The sequence below is a fragment of the Sus scrofa genome, chromosome 4, assembly GCF_000003025.6.
Source record: "Sus scrofa isolate TJ Tabasco breed Duroc chromosome 4, Sscrofa11.1, whole genome shotgun sequence".
Classification (NCBI taxonomy): domain Eukaryota; kingdom Metazoa; phylum Chordata; class Mammalia; order Artiodactyla; family Suidae; genus Sus; species Sus scrofa.
Window position 1 is genome coordinate 15,052,962 of NC_010446.5, and position 22,803 is coordinate 15,075,764.

Sequence of the window (22,803 nt, forward strand, 5' to 3'; positions counted from 1 at the left end):
TCCTGAGGTCTCATTCAGCTTGTCAATTCTGTTACCCTGAGATGCTGAAGGTCCTTTAGAAAGTGGCTTTAAGAAATCACAGGGCTGATTGGGGAGAATACCATTTGGTAGGTCCCTGGTCCTCTTTTATAGCAGCCAAGTGATGGTTGTCATGGCAACAGAGCTGCTCCTGCAAAGGCTTTTCTAACAGCATATATGAGGATCTGATGCTTCCTGAGATCGTTAGTAATTATCTTCTGAAAAAAAAAATACGTTCTGAAATGTTGTGAACATTTTAATGGGCTCTCTTCCATCCTAATGGGGACTTTTGAGGTCCATTATCAGCCCCAGATCTTTAAAGCAAAAAGACCTGATTCTTTATTTTCCCTTCATTATTTTTCTTTTGTGCATGTTCTTACGTGGAAGAAGAATTGCTATCTTGTTGTTACTTATTGCCTTGCACATTGTAGGTGCTCAAAGATTCCATTGGAGGGGCTGAATAACCAAACATTGATCTAAATATTCTTGATCAGTTCCCCTGTGGCACCGTACGTTAAGGATCTGGCATTGCCGCAGCTGTAGTGCAGGTTGCAACCGAGGGGTGGGTTCGATTCCTGGCCAGGGCATTTCCACATGCTGCAGGTGCAGCCATAACAAAGCCAAATAAGTAAATTAAATATTCTTTATCAAATTAGCATTTAGACATGCTCTTTTCCTGGGTGATATCGAACCTGGAACCAGGCAGGCCTCCCAGAGCTCACAGTTTTTGGGTTGAGAAGTCCTTTTCCCTTTTGTTTTCATATCATGAAGCAGAGTGGATCCACGGGTGAGTCTAAGACCCATAAAGAACCTCTTCTCACTGTCTCCTGGGAGTTCAGACTTAGCTCAGCTCTTCAGAATAGGATATATATCATCCAATTATTAAACTTTTGTTTTCTTCTTTGGTTTCCTTTATCAGCAAAATATCTGTTGAGTCCTTCTTGATCCCTGAATGCCCTACCAGGAAATGTGTCAGAGGTGGGTCAGGCATCTTGCCAGACATTAGGAATTCAGGGGTGGCTCAGACATTGTCACTGACCACCAGGAGGTCACCTGTCCATGAAGGACAGAGGCCCAAGAAGTAATAAGCCCAGGACAGTGCCACAAATGCGGCAACACGTGTTCATGCCTGGGAGCGGGGAGGTGACGGCCTGGTGCCCTCCTTGTCACCTTCTCTCCTTTCCTCGGTGACCCCATCCCTCTGAGCTGCTAGTTCTCCACAAGGCAGAGGGGAAAGACTGCTCCATGCTCACCTTGCTGCACAGAGAGCTTCTTAATGTCCCAGACGTGGGGGGAGGTCGAGGCCAGTGGGAACCAGGAGCCACTTTGTGACCCACCCTCAGCTTCCGTTGAGCCACTTTGCCCTCAAACATCTTCGGAGGCTCCCAAGCCTTCTCTTTCCTCTGGACCGAGAGTTGCCATTTCACTGCTGGCAGGAGGCCATCTGGCCAGGGGTGTGGAAGCGTTATCAGCAGGCACCTGTCCCAGCAGAAGCCTCTCCCCCCATTGTCCTATGGGGGTGCAACAGGAGGAGCAGTTACGTCTCTCCAAGTCCAGGACACCTGGTCGTCTTGGGTTTCACCTGCCAAGACCTGTGTGGAGAAGGGAACGGTTTTTGGATCTACATTATTGCTCTTGACCTTGAGACTCAACGGGGGAACCAGTTGGCACCCTGCATGGAGGGCAGGAGGATAGGGCTGGCCTGGCTGGTAGGGTCCCAAGGACACTTTGGTTGGTCACTGGGCTGCTTTTCTACCTGCTGGAGCCTTAGATCTACTTTCTCTGTAAGAGCCAGCCTGCTGTTGGCTGGGCCAGGGTTGGAGTTTCAATTACCCTTTGATCAGAAACCATCCAGGAGTTATTGCTGTGGCACAAGAAGACCAGTGATGTCTCTGCAGCAGTAAGGACAGGGGTTCGATCCCTGGCCCGGCACAGTGGATTAAGGAGCTGGCATTGCCACATCTATGCTATAGGTCACCACTGCAGCTCAGATTCAATTTCTGGCCTAGGAACTCCACATGCCATGGGGTGGCCAAAAAAGAAAAACAAAAAACACATCCAGACATCGATGCAGAACCCCTTGAGATAGAAATAGAAAGAAATAAGATGGTAAGAAGTCTGTTTACATGACCTGAGATGAGTTTGGCGAGGCAGTTAGCTACCAGATGGAACTCTGGCTGTGTTTCCAAGGCCACTGGTGGGGTCACCATCTACATGTGACCAGTTCCCCCTTAGAATCTTACATCTTAGCTTCTCCTGATCAGTTCCTTATTGCAGTGATAGGTAGGGTGAGGGGTAGGGATGGGAAAAAGAGTGAGGAAGAGGAAGATGTCCTAAGAGAACTGGGAAAAGCCAGTGTTCTAAGCCTAGAACTCGAAGCTTGGCGTGTCTCCCAGGTCCCACTTAGGTTTGTTGAGCACCTACTATGTCCAGAGATGTGCACATGTCCCATGATGTGCTGTTTTAGGAGACGACAGTGTTTGTAGAAAACCAGGGGGTGCCGAGTTAAGCTGAAGAGGGGATGGCCATTTCTGGTAATAGTGGTCCCTCCCAGGTCGGGTCAGTAGCTGGAAGGGTGATTTGGGGAAGGATTCTCCTGGCAACTAGGGAAGTGTCCTCTGCATGAATAAAGAGTATCCTGGTGCCACAGGAAGTTGGCAGGAAGTGACGCATGCAGAGACAGTTCACGTCCCACCTGATCCCAGGCCCTTGCCTGCAGACCAGCCAGGCCACACACAGTCCAGCAAGGAAGTGGCAGCAGTGTGGTTTGAGTCTGGCTGATCACACGGATGTTTGGGTAACCGAATTTTTTTTTTCTGCTTCTATAAAGCAGAAATTGGCACAACATTGTAAATCAAACTATACTTTAATCATAATAAAAAAAAAAAAGTCCTAACATTGGGCTCAGCTGTGGATGCAAATCCTGGGTTCTCCTGTGCAACCTTGGACAGATGACGTCTTTGAGCCCCCTTGCCCTCATCTGTAGAATGAAGCTAATAATCCTGCCTTATAATGATGCCTGTATGGGGAGTATAATGAGATTTTTAAAATTGAATACAATGTGCTTGCAAGAGCCTGTTAGCTTACCAGCACTCAGTAAGTGGTGGCTAGTCTTAATAACTTGGAAAGTAGCAAGATTGCTTCCTGGGAGATGGTAAAGTCAGCACATTCTGGCATAGTTCAGGGAGGTACAGAAGCCCCTTATAGAGTCGTTGCTAGGCCAGCAACACACAGGGCAACCGGATTCTAGACCCCGGAGGTTTTAAGGATAAACTGTTGGTCACATGGTTAGTCTGGTCACCAGCAGAGGCAGAGTGAGAGGGCAGCTAAAGAGGCAGCCTCAGGGGCTCACAGTGGGGTCTCATCCCTTTGGGGGAGATGGGGCTTCAGGCCCTTACTCTAATCCCTAAGACAAGCGCCGCCCTCTTCGGTTTCCTGGTCATCAGGCTGCCTTCTGATTTATCTGGCCTGCCCTGAAAGCTGCCTGGGAGATAATGCGCAGACCAGCAGCCGTGAGCATCTTATCTGCCCGACAGTTCAGGTTCACAAGCTAAGAAACTGACATGTGGTTTTGCACATCAGCCCCCCTCTGCTTTGCTGCTGTGACCTGGCGCCCCCAAGTTGCTCCAGCCTGGCTCCAGTGGGAGCACCTTTCTGCGCCCGTGCATGGAACAGAGGCAGACCCTGCACAGCAGGAGTGCACGGTGGCAGGGAGCCAGCAGCATTTCCCCGGTGACCCCCCGCAGCGCCTTTTCAACCAGGCACCATACTCTCGGTAATGAAGGCAGGGAGAGTCCCCCACCAGAATGCCTTTGCTCCTACGACGGATTTTCCTAGAACTGTGTGCATGTCCGTGTTTTTGTGTTTCCATATTACCATTCTCGCTTGGCTTTTAAAACAGCAACAAAGAAAGAGGAATATCAGTCTCTGTGGCTGCCAGTCCGGTGCACACCAGAATCTCGTGCTTGCTGGTCTGAAGCCACCAGATGGTGGTAGGACTGTGTGGGGGGTGTTTTTTTTTGTTTTTTTGGTTTTTTTCTTTCTTTCTTGTTTTTTCTGCTTTGCAAAAAGTCGTGAAGTGGGAGAAGCGGGGGCATGTGAGATTGGCTGGAAGATTGTCGGCCAACAACAGTTTGCAGTACCTTCCACCTTGCGTGGGCATAAGGACATCTTCCCCGAAACGTGTCGCCGACCTTCCCCAGCGTTTGCTGACCGCGCAGGATCAGCCATCCCGTGAACATGAGCTGGACTGTCCCTTACTACAGCTTCTGCACAGGAAACTCTGCATGTTTTTCTCTTCCTTGAGGATGGAAACATGTCAGGCTCGCCATTGTGGCAGAAGGGAAGTTATGCTTCCTTTGTCCTGGGGAGCTTTCAGGGTTTATTTTTGAAAATCTTTTTAAGTTTTTTCCCCTTTTGTACTAAGCTACCTTTAGGGGACAGATCCTTCCAGTGCTGAAACTACTACTCACGTTTCTCATTGGTTCGTTTCCTTGAAATCAGATGATATCTTTGTTGCAAGACTCTTTTGGTGATTTAAAAGAGCACAGATAGAAATGTTTGGATAGTTTTGAAGCTCTGCTCAGGACTAACGTAGGGTATTTGGACATTGGTCAGCGATTTATGGATGATGAGTGTCTCCTGAATGGAGCTCACTTCCCTGGCTGGTATCAATGGCAGGCGGTCTGTATGGCAACTCGTAATGCCAGGTACTGGTTATTTCTCCCTGTCTCATCCTTGCCTGTGGTTAAACAAATGTAGGGCATCAAATAATACCAACTCTCCCAGCTGTCTGCTTCTCCGTGCCCAAGGATAAGAATAGAACGCGGATGAAGCCAGAAGAAGCAGTTTGTTAGTTTGATGTTCTTAATACCCTGAGTGCCTTCTTTGACCCTTAATGAAAACGACGGTGTCCCCGACAGGAATCGGCCGTCTCCCCAATGCGCATTGAAGAACTTGGATGTGTTTTCCTGAACAACAGAAATGGCAGTGAGTGCAGGACCCCTGAGGGGGCATCAGGCTTCTCAGCTCATTAGGGCAAGTGTGGGATGATGCCGAGCAGCAAGAAACTGCTGGTTTGTTGCTTCATGACCTTTCAGCTCCGTGGTCACTACAAAAATCTATGGCTTCTGAGTTTAGATGAGCCATGCATCCCAAGAGGGCAGGGGCTGCCTCCTCAGCTCACGACACGGGAGTCAGATGCCAGTAGCCTCAGTGTCTGTAGAGCATAGCAACAACCCGTGTCTCTCCTCCAGCATCTTGGCAGCCATAGGAGCATCTCTCTCTCTCTCTCTATTATTTATTTATTTATTTGTCTTTTTAGAGCTGCGCCCTCAGCATATGGAGGTTCCCAGGACAGGGGTCAAATTGGAGCTATAGCCGCTGGCCTGTGCCACAGCCGCAGCAACTCAGGATCCGAGCTGCCTCTGTGGCATACACACAGCTCACAGCAATGCCAGATCCTTAACCCACTAAGCAAGGCCGAGGATTGAACCTGCATCCTCATGGATGCTAGTCTGATTCATTTCTGCTGTGCCACGACGGGAACTCCCATAGGAGCATATCTCTTAAATGGGGGATGGGCTCACCTAGTCCAGCCTGGACCAGGTCACCCAGAAGTTCCGTGTCCTAGAACTCAAGTGGGTTTGCCCATCTCCAGCTGAGGTCCCACTGGTTCCCTGCCTGGGGTTCCCAAGGGCTCCCTGCTGACCTTTTGTGGGTCTCGCCATAGGGGTCCGCCTGATGGCCTTTTGGGCTTGGTCCCTTGACCGAACATCTGGGTAAAGCTTGGTCCTTAGTAGCTGGGACATCAGACTTGAGCTCCCTTCTTAGAATTCAGACTCACACCCAGGTGTCACGTTGAGGCTCACTCTCCCTTTCAAAAGGCCGTGTAACAGCTTAAACTTTTTTTGTTTCTTTTTTTAGGGCCACACCCGTGGCATATGGCATTTCCCCAGGCTAGGGGTTAAATTGGAGCTGTAGTCACTGGTCTACACCACAGCTCACAGCAACACCGGATCCTTAACCCACTGAGTGAGACAAGGGATCGAACCTGCATGCTCACGGGTACTAGTCAGATTCGTTTTCACTGAGCTAGGACAGGAACTCCGTAGCAGCTTAAACTTGAAATAAAAGCATCCCGAACATGGCAACCAGATTGCAGGAGGGTGCCGGCTTTACTGTCAGGCATGATGCTGGTGTGTGCAGAGCTGCGGGTGCCGTGCCAAGCGCCGGGCATCCCCCAGGGCGGCAGATGGTGTGATGCACGGCAGCCCTCCAGCCGGCCATCAAGATGAAAAGACACCTGATGTGGCAGGTTCTGGGCTCTGAGAGCCGGGGCTTGAGAGGAAGGTGAAAGAGAGACGTTCCTCCCTTGCATGCTGAGCCCCCACAGCATTGTGTAAGTGGTCCCGGATTCCGCAGGAACTTTCCATGCTTTGTTAGCAGGAGGCTGGTGACATAACTGTCTTGAGCTTTGTGACATGAAAATAAACAACAAAGAGAGATTGAGGGCTGGGGACACCTTTAGAAGCTGGTTATCCAGGGCAGCTTACCAGAACCACCAAGAGATGGACTCCGTGCAGCCAGTTGACCTTGAACCTCTCACTGCTACAGCTTCAGGTTGCCTCCAATGACCACTTGGTTGGTGCACACCTGTTGATAATGAGGAGTTCCTTCCAGGGCCCCCTCGGGATGCTCCTTCTCAGCTGAGATGTTAGGAAGAAGGGACTATCAGGGCAGAATTGCTCCCCACCCCTCTTACGTGCTCAGAGTTGGACTAATAAGAAAATTGACACAAGACAGATTTGCTGGAGAAAAAGAAACACATTTTAAATTCTTGTGCACGGAGGTCTCATAGAACTGGGACCAATGAAGTGCCCAAAGCAGGCAACTTTTAGACTTTTTAGACAATAAATTTATGAGAAATTGATGGGACAAAGAAACTTAGATTTGGGGTGCCCTATTAGGATAGAACCTAAGCAGAGTTTGGGCTTGGGGAAGTCAATTAAAGAAGTAACTAGGTTTGGGAGGAGTTCCCGTTATGGCTCAGGGGTAACAAACCCAACTAGTATCCCTGAGGATTCGGGTTCAATCTCTGGCCCCACTCAGGGGGTTAAGGATCCAGTATTGCTCTGAGCAGTGGTGTACATTGCAGACATGGCTCAGATCTGCTATGGCTGTGGCTGTAGCTGTGGCATAGGCTAGTGGCTGCAGCTCTGATTCAGCCCTTGGCCTGAGAACTTCCATGTGCTGTAGGTTCTGGCCTTAAAAAAAAAAAAAAAAAGTAACCAGGTTTGTTTGTACAGGCTTCTCAGCCTGGGGTCCCTGTCTCTGGCAATAGGGTGTCCCTCTGCCTCTGGATTCAGGGAGGGCAGCGTTCACAAGAGAGATGTATTTCCTGCTTTCAGGGAGACAGAGGAGGGCCAGTGTGTCTGCTTTGCATTGGTCGTTTCTTAAGTAAGTTTAATTCAAAATAAGCACATTTTGGGGCGGTCCACCGAGCCCCAACAGAGCCATTCTGGCTTTCCAAAGAAAGAAGCCATCTTTTGTACCGTTAATTGCCTTCCACGCACCCATTAGCCAGGAGAAGGGCGATCTTACATGTGGGAGAAGTGAGGGCTGCCATGTGGTGGCTGGTCCATCCATGTGGATGGATGCTCCGGCCAGGCCTGAGTGAGTTACTCCGGCCTCTGCCTTCTTGTGGGACTTGGCTGGTGATGGCTACATCTGATGGCTGCATCAGAACCCACTGATATAACCAGGGCTTTTTTGTTTTCTCTCTAAAATACGCCAACCCTTGCCTGCAGTAAGCTTGAAGCTAAATGGGCTTCTCTCGCTCTCTCTGTGTCTACACATTCCTTCTACCCGAGTCATAGGTTTAACCAAGGGCCGGTCGTGCGTGTTCCCAGCCCTGTGTGTGCCAGGCGTATGTCATTGTGCTATTTAATTATAACGGATATAAATCTTTCGGATATGATTGTTTCTGCAAAATAAGTGTTTAGAAAGATAAGAACAAAGCGAGTGGCTTTCACAAATATGTATGTTGCAATCAAGTAAAATAACACTTTAAAAAAGGAAAAAATAAAAAAGATAAGGAAATGTGTGAATTTGCAGAACAGGAGAACCAGGTCCAAGAGAGCAGGCTCCGAGTGTGTTAATTTGGCTCACCCAGGTCATTGGAGACTCTGGTTTCTTCTGTGTTCTGTCCACAGGCTGGGCTGCATCCTGAGGCAGGGGTTCCCACGCCCATAAAGCTGGCTGACCGCAGCCACTGGGCAGCCTGCTTCCTGTTCACACTCTGTGGGGGTCCCTTTGGTGTGTTGATCTTAAGATCCAGGAACATTTTCACCAAAGGCCTCCCCAACAACCGTCTCACCATTTTTGTCTTCTCCCCAAACCAGCCACTGCCAAAGGGGATGGAGTCAGATCATTGCCCCAGATTAGGTATCTGGGGATGAATGAATGGACTCTGGGGAGGTGACCCCCGTGCTCCATGCACTCTCCAGATTAACAATTCCTACTCCTCTTTGGTCAGCAGAATAATGGCCCCCGCCACTGCCACCCCGACATCCATGTCCTCATCCCCAGAACCCGTGACTATCTTATTGTACACGACAGAAGGGGCTTTGCAGATAGGATTCGGCTAAGGATCTTGAGAGTATCTTGGATGATTAAAGTGGGTCCCTACAGCTCAAGAGTTCCAAGGAGGGAGTTCCCGGCGTGGCTCAGGGGGTTAAGAACCCGACATAGTGTCTGTGAGGATGTAAGTTCCATCCTTGGCTTCTTTGCTCAGTGGGTTAAGGATCCAGTGTTGCTGCAGCTATGGCGTAGGTCGCAGCTGTGGCTTGGATTCAGTCCTGGGCCCTTTTCCATATGCCACAGGTAGAGCCAAAACAAGAAAAAAAATTAATAAATAAACAAAAGACAAACCCAGCCCCTTATCCTGCCTCCTGGTATAGCCCGAACTGTTACCATTTCTCTCTGCAAAGGGACATTCAGTACGGGTGCTGGATACAGGAAAAACTGAAACAAGGAGAATCTCATCCTCACTCACAAGCTGCTAAGTACGTCTCAGTCATTTGATTCCATAAATATTCTCACGGTCAACTCGGGGCTCTTCCAGCTGTCTGCCCTGGCTTGGTCACTCCAGCTGGCTTCCTCGGAAACTTTTTCAGACCTGCTGTTTTTGTTTTTTTGTTTGTTTGTTTGTTTGCTTTTTAAAGTATTAGCAGGGGTCAGGAAGAGCAGAAGACACAGTGAAGCACACCCACAGATAGAGCTATTTTTAGGGGGGCCCCCAGTGGCCGAGATCAGCAGTAATTCCAGTGGGTTGGGTGGGCCCTGAGGTCTGTGGAGGATGTCGGCTGGCTGTCTCCTGTCCTCGTGCCACTTGGATGCAGACACAGCTGTTGGGAGGTTTTCTCCTCCTGTCGCCGGAAGGCCTGTGCTGCAGCGGCCCCGTGATGGAGCGCACGCAGCATGTGCCCCAACTGCTTGTTATCACTGTTCAGCTGTTTCTGGGAAGCCCTGGGCTTTCCTGGGGATGACAGATGACCAGGGGCAACCTAGGAAAGCATCTGGGAAGCCAGCAGAAATCATGGAGCAGAGAAATGGGGTCAGGGAGCCAGGCTGAGGGGATCTCCAGCGGTAGTTCTGTTTTGGGGAACCTGAGGCGTGGCTCACCATCTAAGCAGCTCTCCATCAGGCAGCTCTCTGTAGCCACCTAGCAAGGATCGGAGCCAATTCGATCATTCGAGGCTTAGGAGCCCAAACTGGTGAGCTGGACTGTGAAGCCCTAACACCTGTAAGGGTGTGTGGCTACGTTAACAGAGTGTCTGGGCTTTTGGCTCTGCCCTGTCCCACCTCGCTTTGTCTGTAGTGTCCCACGCTGAGTGGCTACACGCATGGGCTCTGGAGGTTCAGCCTGGGCTGGATTCCCGTTCACTAGCCGCGTGACCGTAGTCACATTACCGAGGGCGCTTTTCCTGTCGGTAAAATGGGGATGATGATAACACCGACGCGCTTGGGCGTGTCGTGCAGCTCAAATGGGTTCACGTGTGTAAAGCACGCATCCCAGGGCCCAGCACATGCTCCCCTGCACACAAACCACTCACTTCCTGGGACCCAGAACATCACTCTCCAGCGCTTTAGGTGACTGCGTGTGCTCTGCCATGGTGTGGCCGTGTCCTAGGCTTTATCACCCCCCCCCCGCGCCCCCCCCCAGAACAGGATGTTGTTTCCAGCTTTTTCCGCCGTAAACAGCATTTCTGTGACTGTCCTCATAGGTGTGAGGATTTGCTCTCACCCTTGATTGTTTCCTCCAGTAAAATTTCTAGGAGTCGAATTGCTGGGTCAAAGAGAGGGCTTGTTTTTAAAGGCATTTCTTAATAGAGGCTGCAAAATTTTCCTCCCGGAAAGTACTAGCTTATAGTCCTCCCACCCGTGAATAGTTTCCTTGCTTGCATGGCCAGGCGATTAACTTTTAATCAAATGAAGGCCCAGGACAAACGGGAGCTATTTCCCTGGGGATAAAGTGTTCCTGGTCCTTGCTTATAAGCAATAAACGCTTCACAACCTGAAGTGAGCCCAGAAGGCACGTTGCTGGTGTGAAAACAGCGCCCTCTACTGGTTTTCCCGGTGGAGCAGCGTGAGCTGCAGTAAAGAGATGGCCAGGTTCAGGTGGTCGCTACCTCCTGGCAGGTGCCAGGAGCCATGGGGCAACATTTTACCCTTCTGGCCATTTAGAAAGTCAGCTTCAGGTGGCTTTTGATTCTTGCTCAGGTTCTTCACAGCAGGCTTCATTGGAGGGCGTTTTGCTCCCCAGGGACCCCCGGGTACTGTGTGGAGACATGGATGTCACAGGCTCTCGGGAGGCTGAGGCCAGGGGTGCTGCCTATAACATGCAGGGCAGCCCCCAACAGAGAGCCATCCGCCTCTATGTGTCAGTAGTGTTTAGATTGAGAAACCCTGTTTAGAGGAATGGAAGGTTTGCTTCAGAAGGCTTCTTTTCAGACTAAAAGAAACGATAGACATATTCAGCATCTATTACTATTATTACTGATTTTTTTTGGTTCTGGAAACCTGATCGTTTTGCAGAATAAAATGGAAAATTGGTGGCACTAAAACAGCACATTGGCATTTCTAGAAGAGAAGGCACAATGGAAAATACAACCCATAATAATGTCACGTGTATGAATAAGGGAGGGAATTTTTTCCTATTAACTTGACTTGGTTAAACCCGCCATAAATTCCTACGGCTTCCCCCTTGAAGGCCTTCTCGGTTAAAAATAGTGCTTTTTTTTTGACACTTGTCCCTCTGGTCTCACGAGCCCTGGTGATTTCATAACGTTTATAATTGCGCTTTCCAGTGGTCAGTGCAGAATTGCCATCTGTAGTTATGCTTTGCGTCCCCCTCCCCCACACCCAAGTTAATGCTGATTTAAGTGTTGCTTCTAACAGGGGGAAGGAAGGGGACTTCAAAAATAATCTTAGAAAAGGGTGTGCCTGAAGGGAAAAGTATGACAAGAATTTTGGGGAAACCAATCTGTATTTCAACTTTCTTCAACATTTGCATGCATTTGAAGATGTCTTTTTACTGGTGTTACCCAAACCCATGGGGGAAAAAAAAGATGCTTTCATTTTACTCTAGCCCTGCTCTTCTCTAAATTCCTTACATTCTAGAATGTGTGCCTTGACACAGCTAGTTGGTGTGGCTTTATTAGTTATGAATAATGTGGAGAGGATCCTTTGGCCAGAAGTGGAAAATAACCAAACAACACTGCAGCTTTTCCCTAAACATTGGATGCTATTTTGATCATCTTCCCCCGGAGAAGTATGTTTCAAAGCCATCCGTGGGTTGTAAAATCAATTTCTGGGTCACACTTGGCATCTTAAAAAAAAAAAAAAAAAAAAACCTAGGTGGACTAGAAACAATTGGAGCGTATCATATGAAGGTAGCTTTCCTTTGGTGATGATATAGAAAGATGTGGCGGAATTCCCGTCGTGGCGCAGTGGTTAATGAATTCAACTAGGAACCATGAGGTTGCGGGTTCGGTGCCCGCCCTTGCTCAGTGGGTTAATGATCCGGCATTGCCGAGAGCTGTGGTGTAGGTTGCAGACTCGGCTCGGATCCTGCGTTGCTGTGGCTCTGGCGTAGGCCGGTAGCTACAGCTCTGATTAGACCCCTAGCCTGGGAACCTCCATATGCCGCAGAAGCGGCCCAAAGAAATAGCAAAAAGACAAAAAAAAAAAAAAAAAAAGAAAGAAAGATGTGGCCGTTTCAATACATTTCCATCTCTGCACATGCCTGGTGAGAAGGCTGAAGGACAGTGGCTTGAGTTTTAGAACGTGGCAACATCTGGCTAGTCTTTAAACCCGTTCATTTTCTCATTAAGGCTCACAGGGATTCCTGCTGGTCTCTGGTCCCTCAAGTTCACCTCTTGTTTTTTCAGGTGGTACCAGGGAGATCGGCTCCGCCCTGACCAGGATGTGTATGAGACACCGGAGCATAGAAGCCAAGCTGAGGCAGTTCTCCAGGTGAGGACCAGGTGACCTCAGGATCTCAGATGCCCTCGCTGATTTCAGCTTAAGGAAGCAGGGACGTGTGGCCCCACTCGCCTCCAGCAGCACCCGTGTCCCTGTAACGCGAAACCCCCACAGCCCATCGCGCTGCTCACTCACTGAACAAGTACTTGGCTGGGCACCTGCTATGTGCTAGGTGCCGGGTCTGGGCACTGGGACCACCGTGGAGAATCGGATGGTATAGGTGGAGCCTGCGCCCCCCTCAGGCTCTTCTCTGTGTGTCTCCCTTCACCCTCCAGTGTGAGGAGCGGGGCGTCACCCCTGAGACCCCCCACAGGAGCCTCTTAGGAAGACAAGCTGGAGTGTGAGGTGTGGGCTGCCATCCTGTTCCCGGGCCACCGAGGAGGGCATTGGTAGCTCCTGGAACCTTCCACATACCAGCCTCTTGTCTGTTTCCCAAGCATCCAGGATGGGGAGGCTGGCTTGGGGATGTGGAATCTCCAGTGTTCCAGGGAGACTAAGATGTTCTTCCACACACATCAGCATAAAGTTGGGCAGTTGGACACTGTTCTGCCTTATGGGTTGCAGGTTGCAGGAGAGGCTCCCCGGGCAGACGCCCTCTGACTCTCTCGTATGGCCGCTGGGAGAGGCTATAGAATGTGGTGGGACGTGTCTGGTCCTATAGAGGCAGCCAGGCCTGGGTTTGCGTCCTGGGCTGGCTGCTGACAGGCCATGATCTCGGGCAGGAATCCCAGACCCTGTCCCATGGGTGTCAGAACCTCCGGAGGGTTCTCAGTGCACTGGTATGCAACGTTCCCACGGCAGAAGCGCCCACTGGAGCGGGTGCTGAAATTCTTCAATAGCACCCACAGCGCTTCCTCCCTTATTCTTGGGCCAGTCCTGCGACAGCTCACCCTGTGTTAGCCATGACGAGATGGCCAATTCAGCAACCATGAGCAGGACCATGTCCTGCCCTCACGGAGCTTATGCTCCGGACACTATATAAACTGGCTGCAATGTCAAGTGGTGATAAGTGACTCGAGGAGAAACACAGGGGATGGGGAGGGGGTCGGGGATGGGTGGCGGCTGTTGCACACAGGCTGATTAGGGAGCGTCTCTGTTCCTAAGGAAGATTTGGACAGAGACCTGGAGGAAGTGGGGGCTGGAGGAGGCTTCTGCAGGGGTAGGGCTTAACTGTTAATAAGAAAAGGAGGAGGTAATACCCAGAATTTGGAGATTTTCAGGAAGGCCCAAAATCAAATAGCAATTTTCAGAACACTTTTTTTTTTTTTTTGGTAGTTCTCACCAGTTCAATTCAGACAATTGATGGGCATTTTCTAGTTTTTCAGGAGCATCTCTATAATGTAGGAACGCACTGATTTTTCCCTTCATTGCACAAAAACCCCTTAGGTCCCCCGAGGTGCATGACTGCTCTCTCTGGGGAGCTACCTTTCCACTCCCTGTGGTCTGTTGGGGAGACTGCACGAAATGAAGGGTTGTATCTGGACGCCCCCGTGCCTTCTCCGGGCTGCCCACAAGTAGTCTCCAGGCACGACTGAGTATCCTGGATGCAGATCAGACTCATGGGGGTCTTTAAAAAGGGATGCTGGGGCCCCACCCTCCAAGTTTCTATCAGGTATCAGGTGAGGGCCTTGGCGCCAGAGGGGCAACCCCACTCATCTGCAGCCTTGCATCTTAATACCAGTATTGGGCTGGAAACGGGCAATGAGAAGTCACGTGGTACAGCTTCTTAACCGTCATTGAAAAGCACACACACAGTTGTGATGAAACTAGGGGGTTTGGATGTGACCTTGGGCTTAGTGTGACCCCTTGTCTTGCTTCAGGTAACTGTGATGTTTGGACCTCAAGTGTAAACTTAGACAACAGATTGTCTGATTTCTCCTTCCCTTTCTCTTTTGGTTCAAGTGCTTTAATCGATTGTCTGATTAACCCACTTCAAGAGCAGATGGAAGAGTGGAAGAAAGTAGCCAACCAGCTGGATAAAGACCACGCGAAAGGTACGGGGAGAGGCATCTGCCGCATGTTAGTCTCCAGTGGTGTGTCACCAGCTGCTGCCTGTGCATGCTGGGTTCCTTGATGTCACCCTAAGGACCCACTCTTTCCCCACTTCTCCCTGGGATGTTTCAGGGTTGGTGGATAAGGGACTCAGTGCTGGCTTTGGGGCATGAAATATCACTCAGTGGCATTGATCGTGATCAGCTGAGTTAAAAGCATTTATGAGTTAGTTCCCTGGTGGTCTAGTGGTTAGGATTCAGAGCTTTTACTACTATGGCCCCATGTCCAATCCCTGGTCTGAAAACTGAGATTCCACGTTAAGCTGCTGCATGCTACGACTCCCCCAAAAAGGTGAATTGTAACAGCAGGCTTCAATCCCAGAGACTTACACTTAAAACATCTCAGCACATTTTGAAAACCAAATTTTTCTTTCCTTTTCTTTCTTTCTTTCTTTCTTTTTTTTTTTTTTTAAACGGCTGCACCTGCAGCATATGGAAGTTCCCAGGCCAGGGGTCGGATTGGAGATGCTGCTGCCGGCCTACACCACTGGCTCCAAGCTGCATCTGCTACCTATATTGCAGCTTATAGCAATGCCGGATCTTTAACCCATTGATCGAAGCCAGGGATCAAACCTGCATCCTCATGGAGACTATGTCAAGTTCTTAACTCACTGAACCACAGTGGGACCTCCACTTTTTTTTTTTTTTTTTTTTAAGCCAGACTTTTAATGATGTAAGCTAACCTGGGTCTCCTGCCCAGAACTGGCCAGCTTCTGTGTATACCTTCAGCCAGTGGTTCTCAGTCCCTCATGTGCCAGCTCTGGGGACAGAGTGGTCCAGGCAGGTACCACCCCCCGTGGGTCTTCCTAGAGCCAAAGGGTGAGGGCGCTGGCAGTGCGAAGGCCAAGGAGGCCTTGCTCCGCCGTCATACGACCTGCAGTAAGTGTGGTGAGGGCCAGCATGTGGGCAGCTCTGAGGGATGCAACTGGAGAGGGTTGACTAAGGGGTGATGCCAAAGAGCATGTAACAGCTCTGTTAGACGTAGGGCCGGTCGGAGGGAAAGGTCAGGGATGGCTTTGTGACAAAGGGCCGAGTTGGCAATTAGTTGAATATGAAGGCAGCACAGGAGAGAAGTGTCAGAGGCAACTGTCATTTCAGATGTCTCTGCCTGGGTGACGAAGATGCCAGCATCAGAAATGGGAAGGGGTGGGGGTGGGGGGAGAGGAGGTGGCTGGTGGGGAACGTGGATCCTGTGGCTGCCCCTCCTCCGTGTCGCAGTGTCCGGCCTGGGCATTAAAGTGCAGTGAGGCAGCGGGGCCTTTCCCAGGTTTTCCCCACGTGGTCTGGTTTCTCCTGCTGTAGCCTGAGGTGCTTGCTCTTTTCTGATTTGTGACATCCGGCCAGCATCTCAGCAACGTGAGTTCTCTTTGGAGTGAAGCACTGTGCATTTGGGCCTTGGGGAAGTAGATAGTAGAGAAAATAGGTCCTGAGACCTGAGCTGAGCAATCGTGAATGTTTCATTTTTATTGAAATATTGCCAAGTGCTGTCTGTCTTCAAAGCTGGTATGAGTAAACACTATATGGAAAGACCCCCGTGCATGTTCCTGGCTTTCGGGTTCCCAGCCCCGGGGTTTTAAATGTCCTCATGAGATTTTTATCCTACTCCAGGAAAGCTATTTTATCACATGTCAGGGTTTATGCTTGCAATGCTGAAAGTGATGGCTGTTCTTAAAATGTTTTCTGTTGAGCAAAGTGGTAAAATTACTCAATATTCTCCTTTCTCTTAGAATATAAAAAAGCTCGCCAAGAGATAAAAAAGAAGTCCTCAGATACACTGAAACTGCAGAAGAAAGCCAAAAAAGGTAACTCTACAAATTCTGCCCTTCATGTGTTGCTTTGGGCAAGTGAGCATGTGGCTTGATTTTTTTGGGGAAGCAGAAAAGTCTTCAGTCAGACTTGTTGCGTGTGATAGCCCTGTGAACGGCAAGGAGCTGATAGACTCTATCTGAATTAAAGTCCCCGAGTGCAGAATAGCTCTTAATTTGCTACCTTTGCAAAGTAGCACTTGACTCGTTCCCTCCCCCTCCCGTCCCCAGAATGTGACAGTTTCCATGCTTATTGTGCGTTGTGATGAAACCTAAATTTCTTGGAAGCCTTGGGAGAAGGCATAAAAGCCTCTGTGCACGTGTTCTGTAGTAATTATTGCAGAAATGATGTCATTTTCTCCTCCATCCTTCACAGCCTATAATCTCCGAAACCCTTTATTAGGTCTTGTGAGCATGTTAGAAATGGCTGCAGTGGGAGCCGGGAATCCTTGCTGTATAAGGGAGATTTTTCATGGTGTTCATGAGAGCTGGAGCTGGATAAGGGAAACGAGGCTGCCGGTGAAGGACCCCCCCACCCTCCCTACCCCCTGCCAGCTGATCATCCTTTACAGACCAGTTCATGACCCGATCCTTGACCCAGCTTTGTTCTTCCAGCTTGGACCAGGAGTTTGAAGAGAACAGTCTTGCTCAAACATCTACTTTGCAAGCATTCATAACATTTTGCCAAGACCTATAAGATGTAGGGACTCTCTCTTGAACTTGAGAAGGTGACAGTCCCTCCAGGCTCATCTCCACAGGATGGTTTTGAATTTGTTGCACCACAACTGTTAAAGTGGGCTTTTTTGGGGGCCACATCAGTATTCTCTGTGGGTGGGTAGTGTTTAGTGTGTGTTTGAGACAACTTTTTAAGGTAGAAACTCCCAAAACCAAATTTCCTCATCTACCTGAGGAATGAAAAGAAAATACATCTAGAGGAGTTCCCTGGTGGTCCAGCAGTTAAGGATCCGGCATTGCCACCCCTGTAGCTCAGGCTCCATCCCTGGCCTGGGAACTTACACAGGTGCAGCGCGCCCCCCCCCCCCCATTTTTTTTTTTTTTTTTTTTTTGAAAATACCTTTGGAGGGAGAGGATAGTTGGGTGGAAGGGGCGAGGACAGGACAAAGTTTGCAAGCTTTGGCATTTCTAAAAAATGTCCCCCCCAGTTCTTATAAAAACCATCAGGCCGTTCAAGTTAAAGGCAGCAGAATTTTCATCCACGGTCAGTTTTTCTGTTAGTATTGGACCCTGTTGTCTCTCGTGGATGTGTTTTCCTGGTCTTGGTGCTTCTGCAATTTACATTCTGTCCAGCTGGAGCACCTGGGAGCTACTATTTGACAAGTAATAGGGTTTGTGGCCAGTAACCTTTGAGTGAGTCTGAGGTCAATGTCAATACAACTGCCACCATATTCCACTGAATCTGAGGTCCCCTGTTAGAACAGGCTGGTAAAAATTTGGAGCTTAACTCAATTGAGAACATGGCAGGTTGAGATAGAAAAGATTGGTGGGTTTGGAGAGAGGGCCTCAGAAAGGTCTATGGCTTGGAAAAGGTTGGAGAGTTTGGTGAAAAGGATGAAGTAGGAAAAAGGAGCTCTTTTTCTTTCCCCTCTTCCAGAGTTTTCTTTTCAGAGGCCTTTAAGGTCTTGGCTGCAGTGACAATCCTTTTATCTGAACTCTGCATGGAGGCTGAAACAGGCTTCGTCTGTCACTCAAAGTGCAGGATTTGGACCTGCAGGGGACACCTGATAGGCTGATTGCAGTGCAACACAAAAGGAAGTTTCTGGCGATTAGACATGCCCAGCCTTGGGAGGGCTGCCTCGTGAGGATAACGAGCTTCCCATCAAGGCGCCAGATAGAAAGGGTTCAGGATACACAGGTGCCAGACACAGAGCCCAAGGAGGTGCTTCTGGTCCAGGACTTGGGAACCATTGTCATTCACTCATGAGGTTTCTGGGGCCATGTGAGCCTGAAGGCTGAGAGCGTGGAGGTTGTGAACAGGGCTTTTCTGAAGTGTCTGTCTTCTCAGCCCCAACCATGTTTCTGATGGTCTTGGGCACCGTATCCTTTCCAGATGAGGGACCAGTGATGCCGTTCTTCCACCTACCAGTCACGTTAGATCAGTAGCTAAGAAGGTTCCAGATGATTTTGTAGTAACTCCCAGGGTACAGCCAGGAAACAGGTTTTCTTTCTTTCCTTTATAAAACACTCTTTTTCTAAAAATATATAAGCACTTTTTTTTTTTCCCCGCTTTTTTTAGAACCATACCCATGGTATATGGAAGTTCCCAGGATAGGGGTTGAGTCGGAGCTGCGTCTGCCGGCCTACGCCTCAGCCACAGCAATGCTGGATCGGAGCCGAATCCACGGCCTACACCACAGGTCATGGCAACGCCAGATCCTTAACCCACTGAGTGAGGCCAGGGATGTGAACCCCCATCCTCATGGATACTAGCGGGGTTCATTACCGCTGAGCCACAATGGGAACTCCTATAAGCGCTTTTTAAAAACTCACATTTGTATATTTCTGGGGTGACTGGGACTTTCTGGAAGGTACCAGAGTCATCATTCTGTGTGAATGTTTGTTATAAAGGGCTTTCCTAGAAAGTGTATGGCCTGAGAATGGACTAGAAGTCTGCAAGTTAAGGGCTAGGTGAAATCTGGTTATTTGAGGCTTCCAGTTATTTGGGGGCCTGGTTAGCCGAAGTTTCCCTTTTTGCTCAAACACCTTCCCATCTATTTCATCTCCTTCACCTGGGAGCTTCCTAGACTCTTGGCTTATAAGGTAGTTCCTTCTGAGACTTATACCATGTATTAGGATGGACAAATGCTTTGGATGCATTTTTTTTTTTTGTCCTAATAGAACTGAAATTTTTTCGTCCCGATAGAACTGATTTTATATGGCCCAATAATCACTTCCTTTTAAATATGTTTTCAGGAGATTATCAGGCAGCTTTCTGCCAAAACTGATCTTTGATCTAAAAATTCTTTTGACTCTCCTTTTCAAAAGTAAGATGAGTGGCACTTCCCTTTGATATAGGCTGACACATATGGGATGTAATTTTGGTGCGTGACTAATCTGCCTTGACTTTCACTCTGCATCTATGTCACCTTTTGCCACATTCTGTATTTCACTCTTTTTAACTATCCTATAGGGAGTGGTAATTTGTACTCTAAAAGAATTTAAATATTACTGTCAAGAAACTAATGTTTTGGGGGACTGTGATTCGTTAGAGTTTACCTTAAAGTCATTTTATTTTTTTGCTTTTTAGGGCCGCACCCTCGATGTATGGAAGTGCCCAAGCTAGGGGTCGAACCTGAGCTACAGCTGCCGGCCTACATCACAGCCTCAGCCACAGCCACTCCAGATCTGAGCCTCGTCTGTGACCTACACCACAGCTCACGGCAACACCAGATCCCTGACCCACTGAGCTTGGCCAGGGATCAAACCTGCGTCCTCATGGATCCTAGTTGGGTTCATTTCCATGGAGCCATGATGGGAACTCCTTAAAGTCATTTTTTAAAAAATGTGCTCCAGCTGTGGGTGAACATAGCTATTTTTGCAGAAGGCAGGCTTGCTGAACACCTGCTGGGCGCAAACACGAGGCAGGGATTTGGGGCTGGAAGGGCGGTCTCTGCCCTCTGAGAAGTTCCAGGCTAGTGCCCGGGCTTAGTGCATGGGGCTGAGCCAGCCTTGCCGACAGGAGAGGAAACAATACGCAGGCTGCAGGCAGGTGGGGACGTGGTGTGGAGCTGACCCAGAAGCCCCAGGCTGGTTGGCTTCTCTTTTTTTTTTTTTTTTTTTTTTTTTTTTTTTTTGAGAGGATCATATAATTTGTTTTTTTTGTTTGTTTTTCATTTTTTTTATTACTCAAATGAATTTATCACATCTGTAGTTGTATAATGATCATAACAATCTGATTTCACAGGATTTCCATCCCACAGCCCAGGCACATCCCCCCACCCCCCTGGCTTCTCTTAAACCTTCCTCAAGCCCTGCTGTTTGATGTCAGCTCATGACACTTGTGGTCCTAGAGTTGGTCCTAGAATTCCCCCAGCTGGTGTGGGGGGGTGGGGGGAGTCAGAGAGGATTTCGAGTGGGAAACATCTGATGCTCTCTGCCCACTTTTGTGTACAACCTCAGTAGCCTTATTTCTCACTTAGCTCCCATATAATTATTAATTTTTAATGTAGACGTGAATTATGGTAAAGCCTTCTGTTTCCATCCGTAACTACTAAAAGGTGATCAGAGACTTTGAGGGAGGGAACTGGAGCATTGTACCAGGTGAAGCCTTGAGGCTGACATTATGATTGATAAATGTGTCACTTTTCAGCAGAGGCTATAAAGCTAATATTATAAACCTGATAAAGAGACTCACAGAGTCCCGTGTTAGCATAGTCTTTGCTATTGTATGAAAATTTTAAGTTCTTTAATTTTTTTTTTTCCATTTTCACCCCAGCTTGAACTTTAGATCCCGGTTTCCCTGGTTACCTCTCAAGATACAATAAATTACACCGGGAAGCTTTTCTTGTTCAAGCATCTTAATTGGCTTCTTATGGAAATATAGTCTTCATCGCTCTTTTTAAGAGAGAACCTGACTGCAGTTTCCTGGGGGGTCTAATGGGTGAAGGATCCGATGCCATCCCTGCTGTGGCTCGGATTTGATCCCTGGCCTGGGAGCGAACGCATGCCACAGGCGTGGCTGAACAAAAAGAAAGAAAAAAGGAGAAAAAAAAAACAAAACACTGGCTGCATTCTCTGGGAGCAATGATTACTAACTAGGAAGATTTCTGTTGAGATGGGAAGGAGAGCCTCTTAGCAAGTCAGAGGCGGAAACTTGGATTTGCAGCTCTTAGTGGATACGGGTGTACTCGCCCTGGTGTAAAATTCGGTGGCTAAGCCATGGACTGTTTTAACACATGAAAGGGAGGTAGGACTGCTGCTCGAATACCAGTTTGACTTTATTATTTTCCTTTTTGTGTCAATTGTGTATCCTGCACTTTCTCACCGTGTGCCCCCCTGCCAGTGGACGCCCTCGGTAAGTCTGTCATCCTGAATCTCTGGTGGCTGGTCACGGTGTGGTCCTTGCTGTGGGCTTTCCGTGGTTGTCCAGACCTATGCTAGTTGCCCCAGTTTTCCTTCCAGTTCAGAACAATCAATCGTGCCTTCCTAATCTCCCATCACTTTAAGAAAATCTGTGTGTGCCTGTGTTTCAATTAATCATTTTCTTTCTTCGAAGTCTGTCCCTTTAATGGGTTCGCTCAACATTCTAAGAGCCTTTGCATCCTCGTAATTCAGTGCTAGACTCATGGAAAAAAGAAATACAGAGTGACTCAAACCTTCCTTTCCACAGGAAATAAATGTATGTATACATACATATATATCTCAGTGTATATGTGTGTATTTATATTGCAAACAAAACAATGTAGAGCTACACTAAAAAGCTCCTCAGAAGAAATCCCAGATCAGATTTGGTTGTATTAAGCTTGCCAATTATCTTTACCTTTGTGTCCCCCCCCCCCAAGGATCCTATAGTTTTTTCAAAACCAATCATTTATTTTTTAAAAAAATCGGAAGTATTTCTTATTTCAGCAGAGTTTGTGAAACGTTTCATTTCAAAGGTATCTGCTCTTCGAATCCAATAATCAAAATGATTCTTCTTGACTGAATGTTGATCCTCGTTCTGTGGGTGGCATCGCTACTAAAACTTCAAGTGGCTTTCGGAGTGTCGTGGCTGTCCCTCTGTCTTGGAAAGGTCTGTCCGTGAGCTGTCTGTGTGGTTTATCTTGCCTTGGTGTGCCTGAGTGTTCGCTGAGCCTTTTCGCTGAACAGCTCCAAGGAGGTTTTTGCATTGGATTCTGTCCTCCGCAATGAACCCAAACCACCCAGGGCCCCTCTGATGGGGCCGGGGAGGGGGGCAGGATGACCGGCGGTCACGGGGGACGCAGCTCTGCCTCCTTCCCGTCACCACGATGACGTTGGGGTGGTGTCCTCACCTTTTGAAAGTGATAATCCTTTCCGATTCTCAGTATTGTGGTCATGAAACAGCTTGAACAGTTGGTAGTGTACCTTTGGAAGGAAGGTAAGACCCAGCCACTCTTTGGCTTATTTTGATAACATTCATGTAACATAAAATGCATACGTTAAAGCATACGTTTCAGTGGCTTTTAGTGTGTGCCCAGTGTTGTGCAGCCGTCTCTGCTAATTTCAGAACGTTTTCATCACTTCAAAGAGACAGACCCTGCCTTTTGAAGCGGTCATGCTCATCCTCCCTCCCCAGCCCCCAGCAACCATTCATCTGCTTTCTGTCTCTATGGATATGCCCATTCCAGACGTTTCTTATAAAGGGAATCATGCAGGGAATTCCCTGGTGGCCTAGCAGTTATCTG

General features: G+C 48.6%; 1 protein-coding gene across 8 annotated transcripts in view; it reads left to right on the forward strand.

Annotated features, from left to right (window-relative positions):
• MTSS1 (MTSS1, I-BAR domain containing) overlaps positions 1-22,803 on the forward strand; it is a 169,967-nt gene that overhangs the window by 119,672 nt on the left and 27,492 nt on the right. For 5 of the 8 annotated variants that reach the window (XM_021088944.1, XM_021088943.1, XM_021088948.1 and 2 more), the window contains exons 4-7: positions 12,471-12,555; positions 14,467-14,558; positions 16,343-16,417; positions 21,441-21,452. In XM_021088944.1, the coding sequence (XP_020944603.1) occupies positions 12,471-12,555; positions 14,467-14,558; positions 16,343-16,417; positions 21,441-21,452 (264 nt within the window). The remainder of the gene's footprint in view (positions 1-12,470; positions 12,556-14,466; positions 14,559-16,342; positions 16,418-21,440; positions 21,453-22,803) is intronic. The other 3 variants (XM_021088945.1, XM_021088949.1, XM_021088947.1) reach the window with 1 other exon arrangement.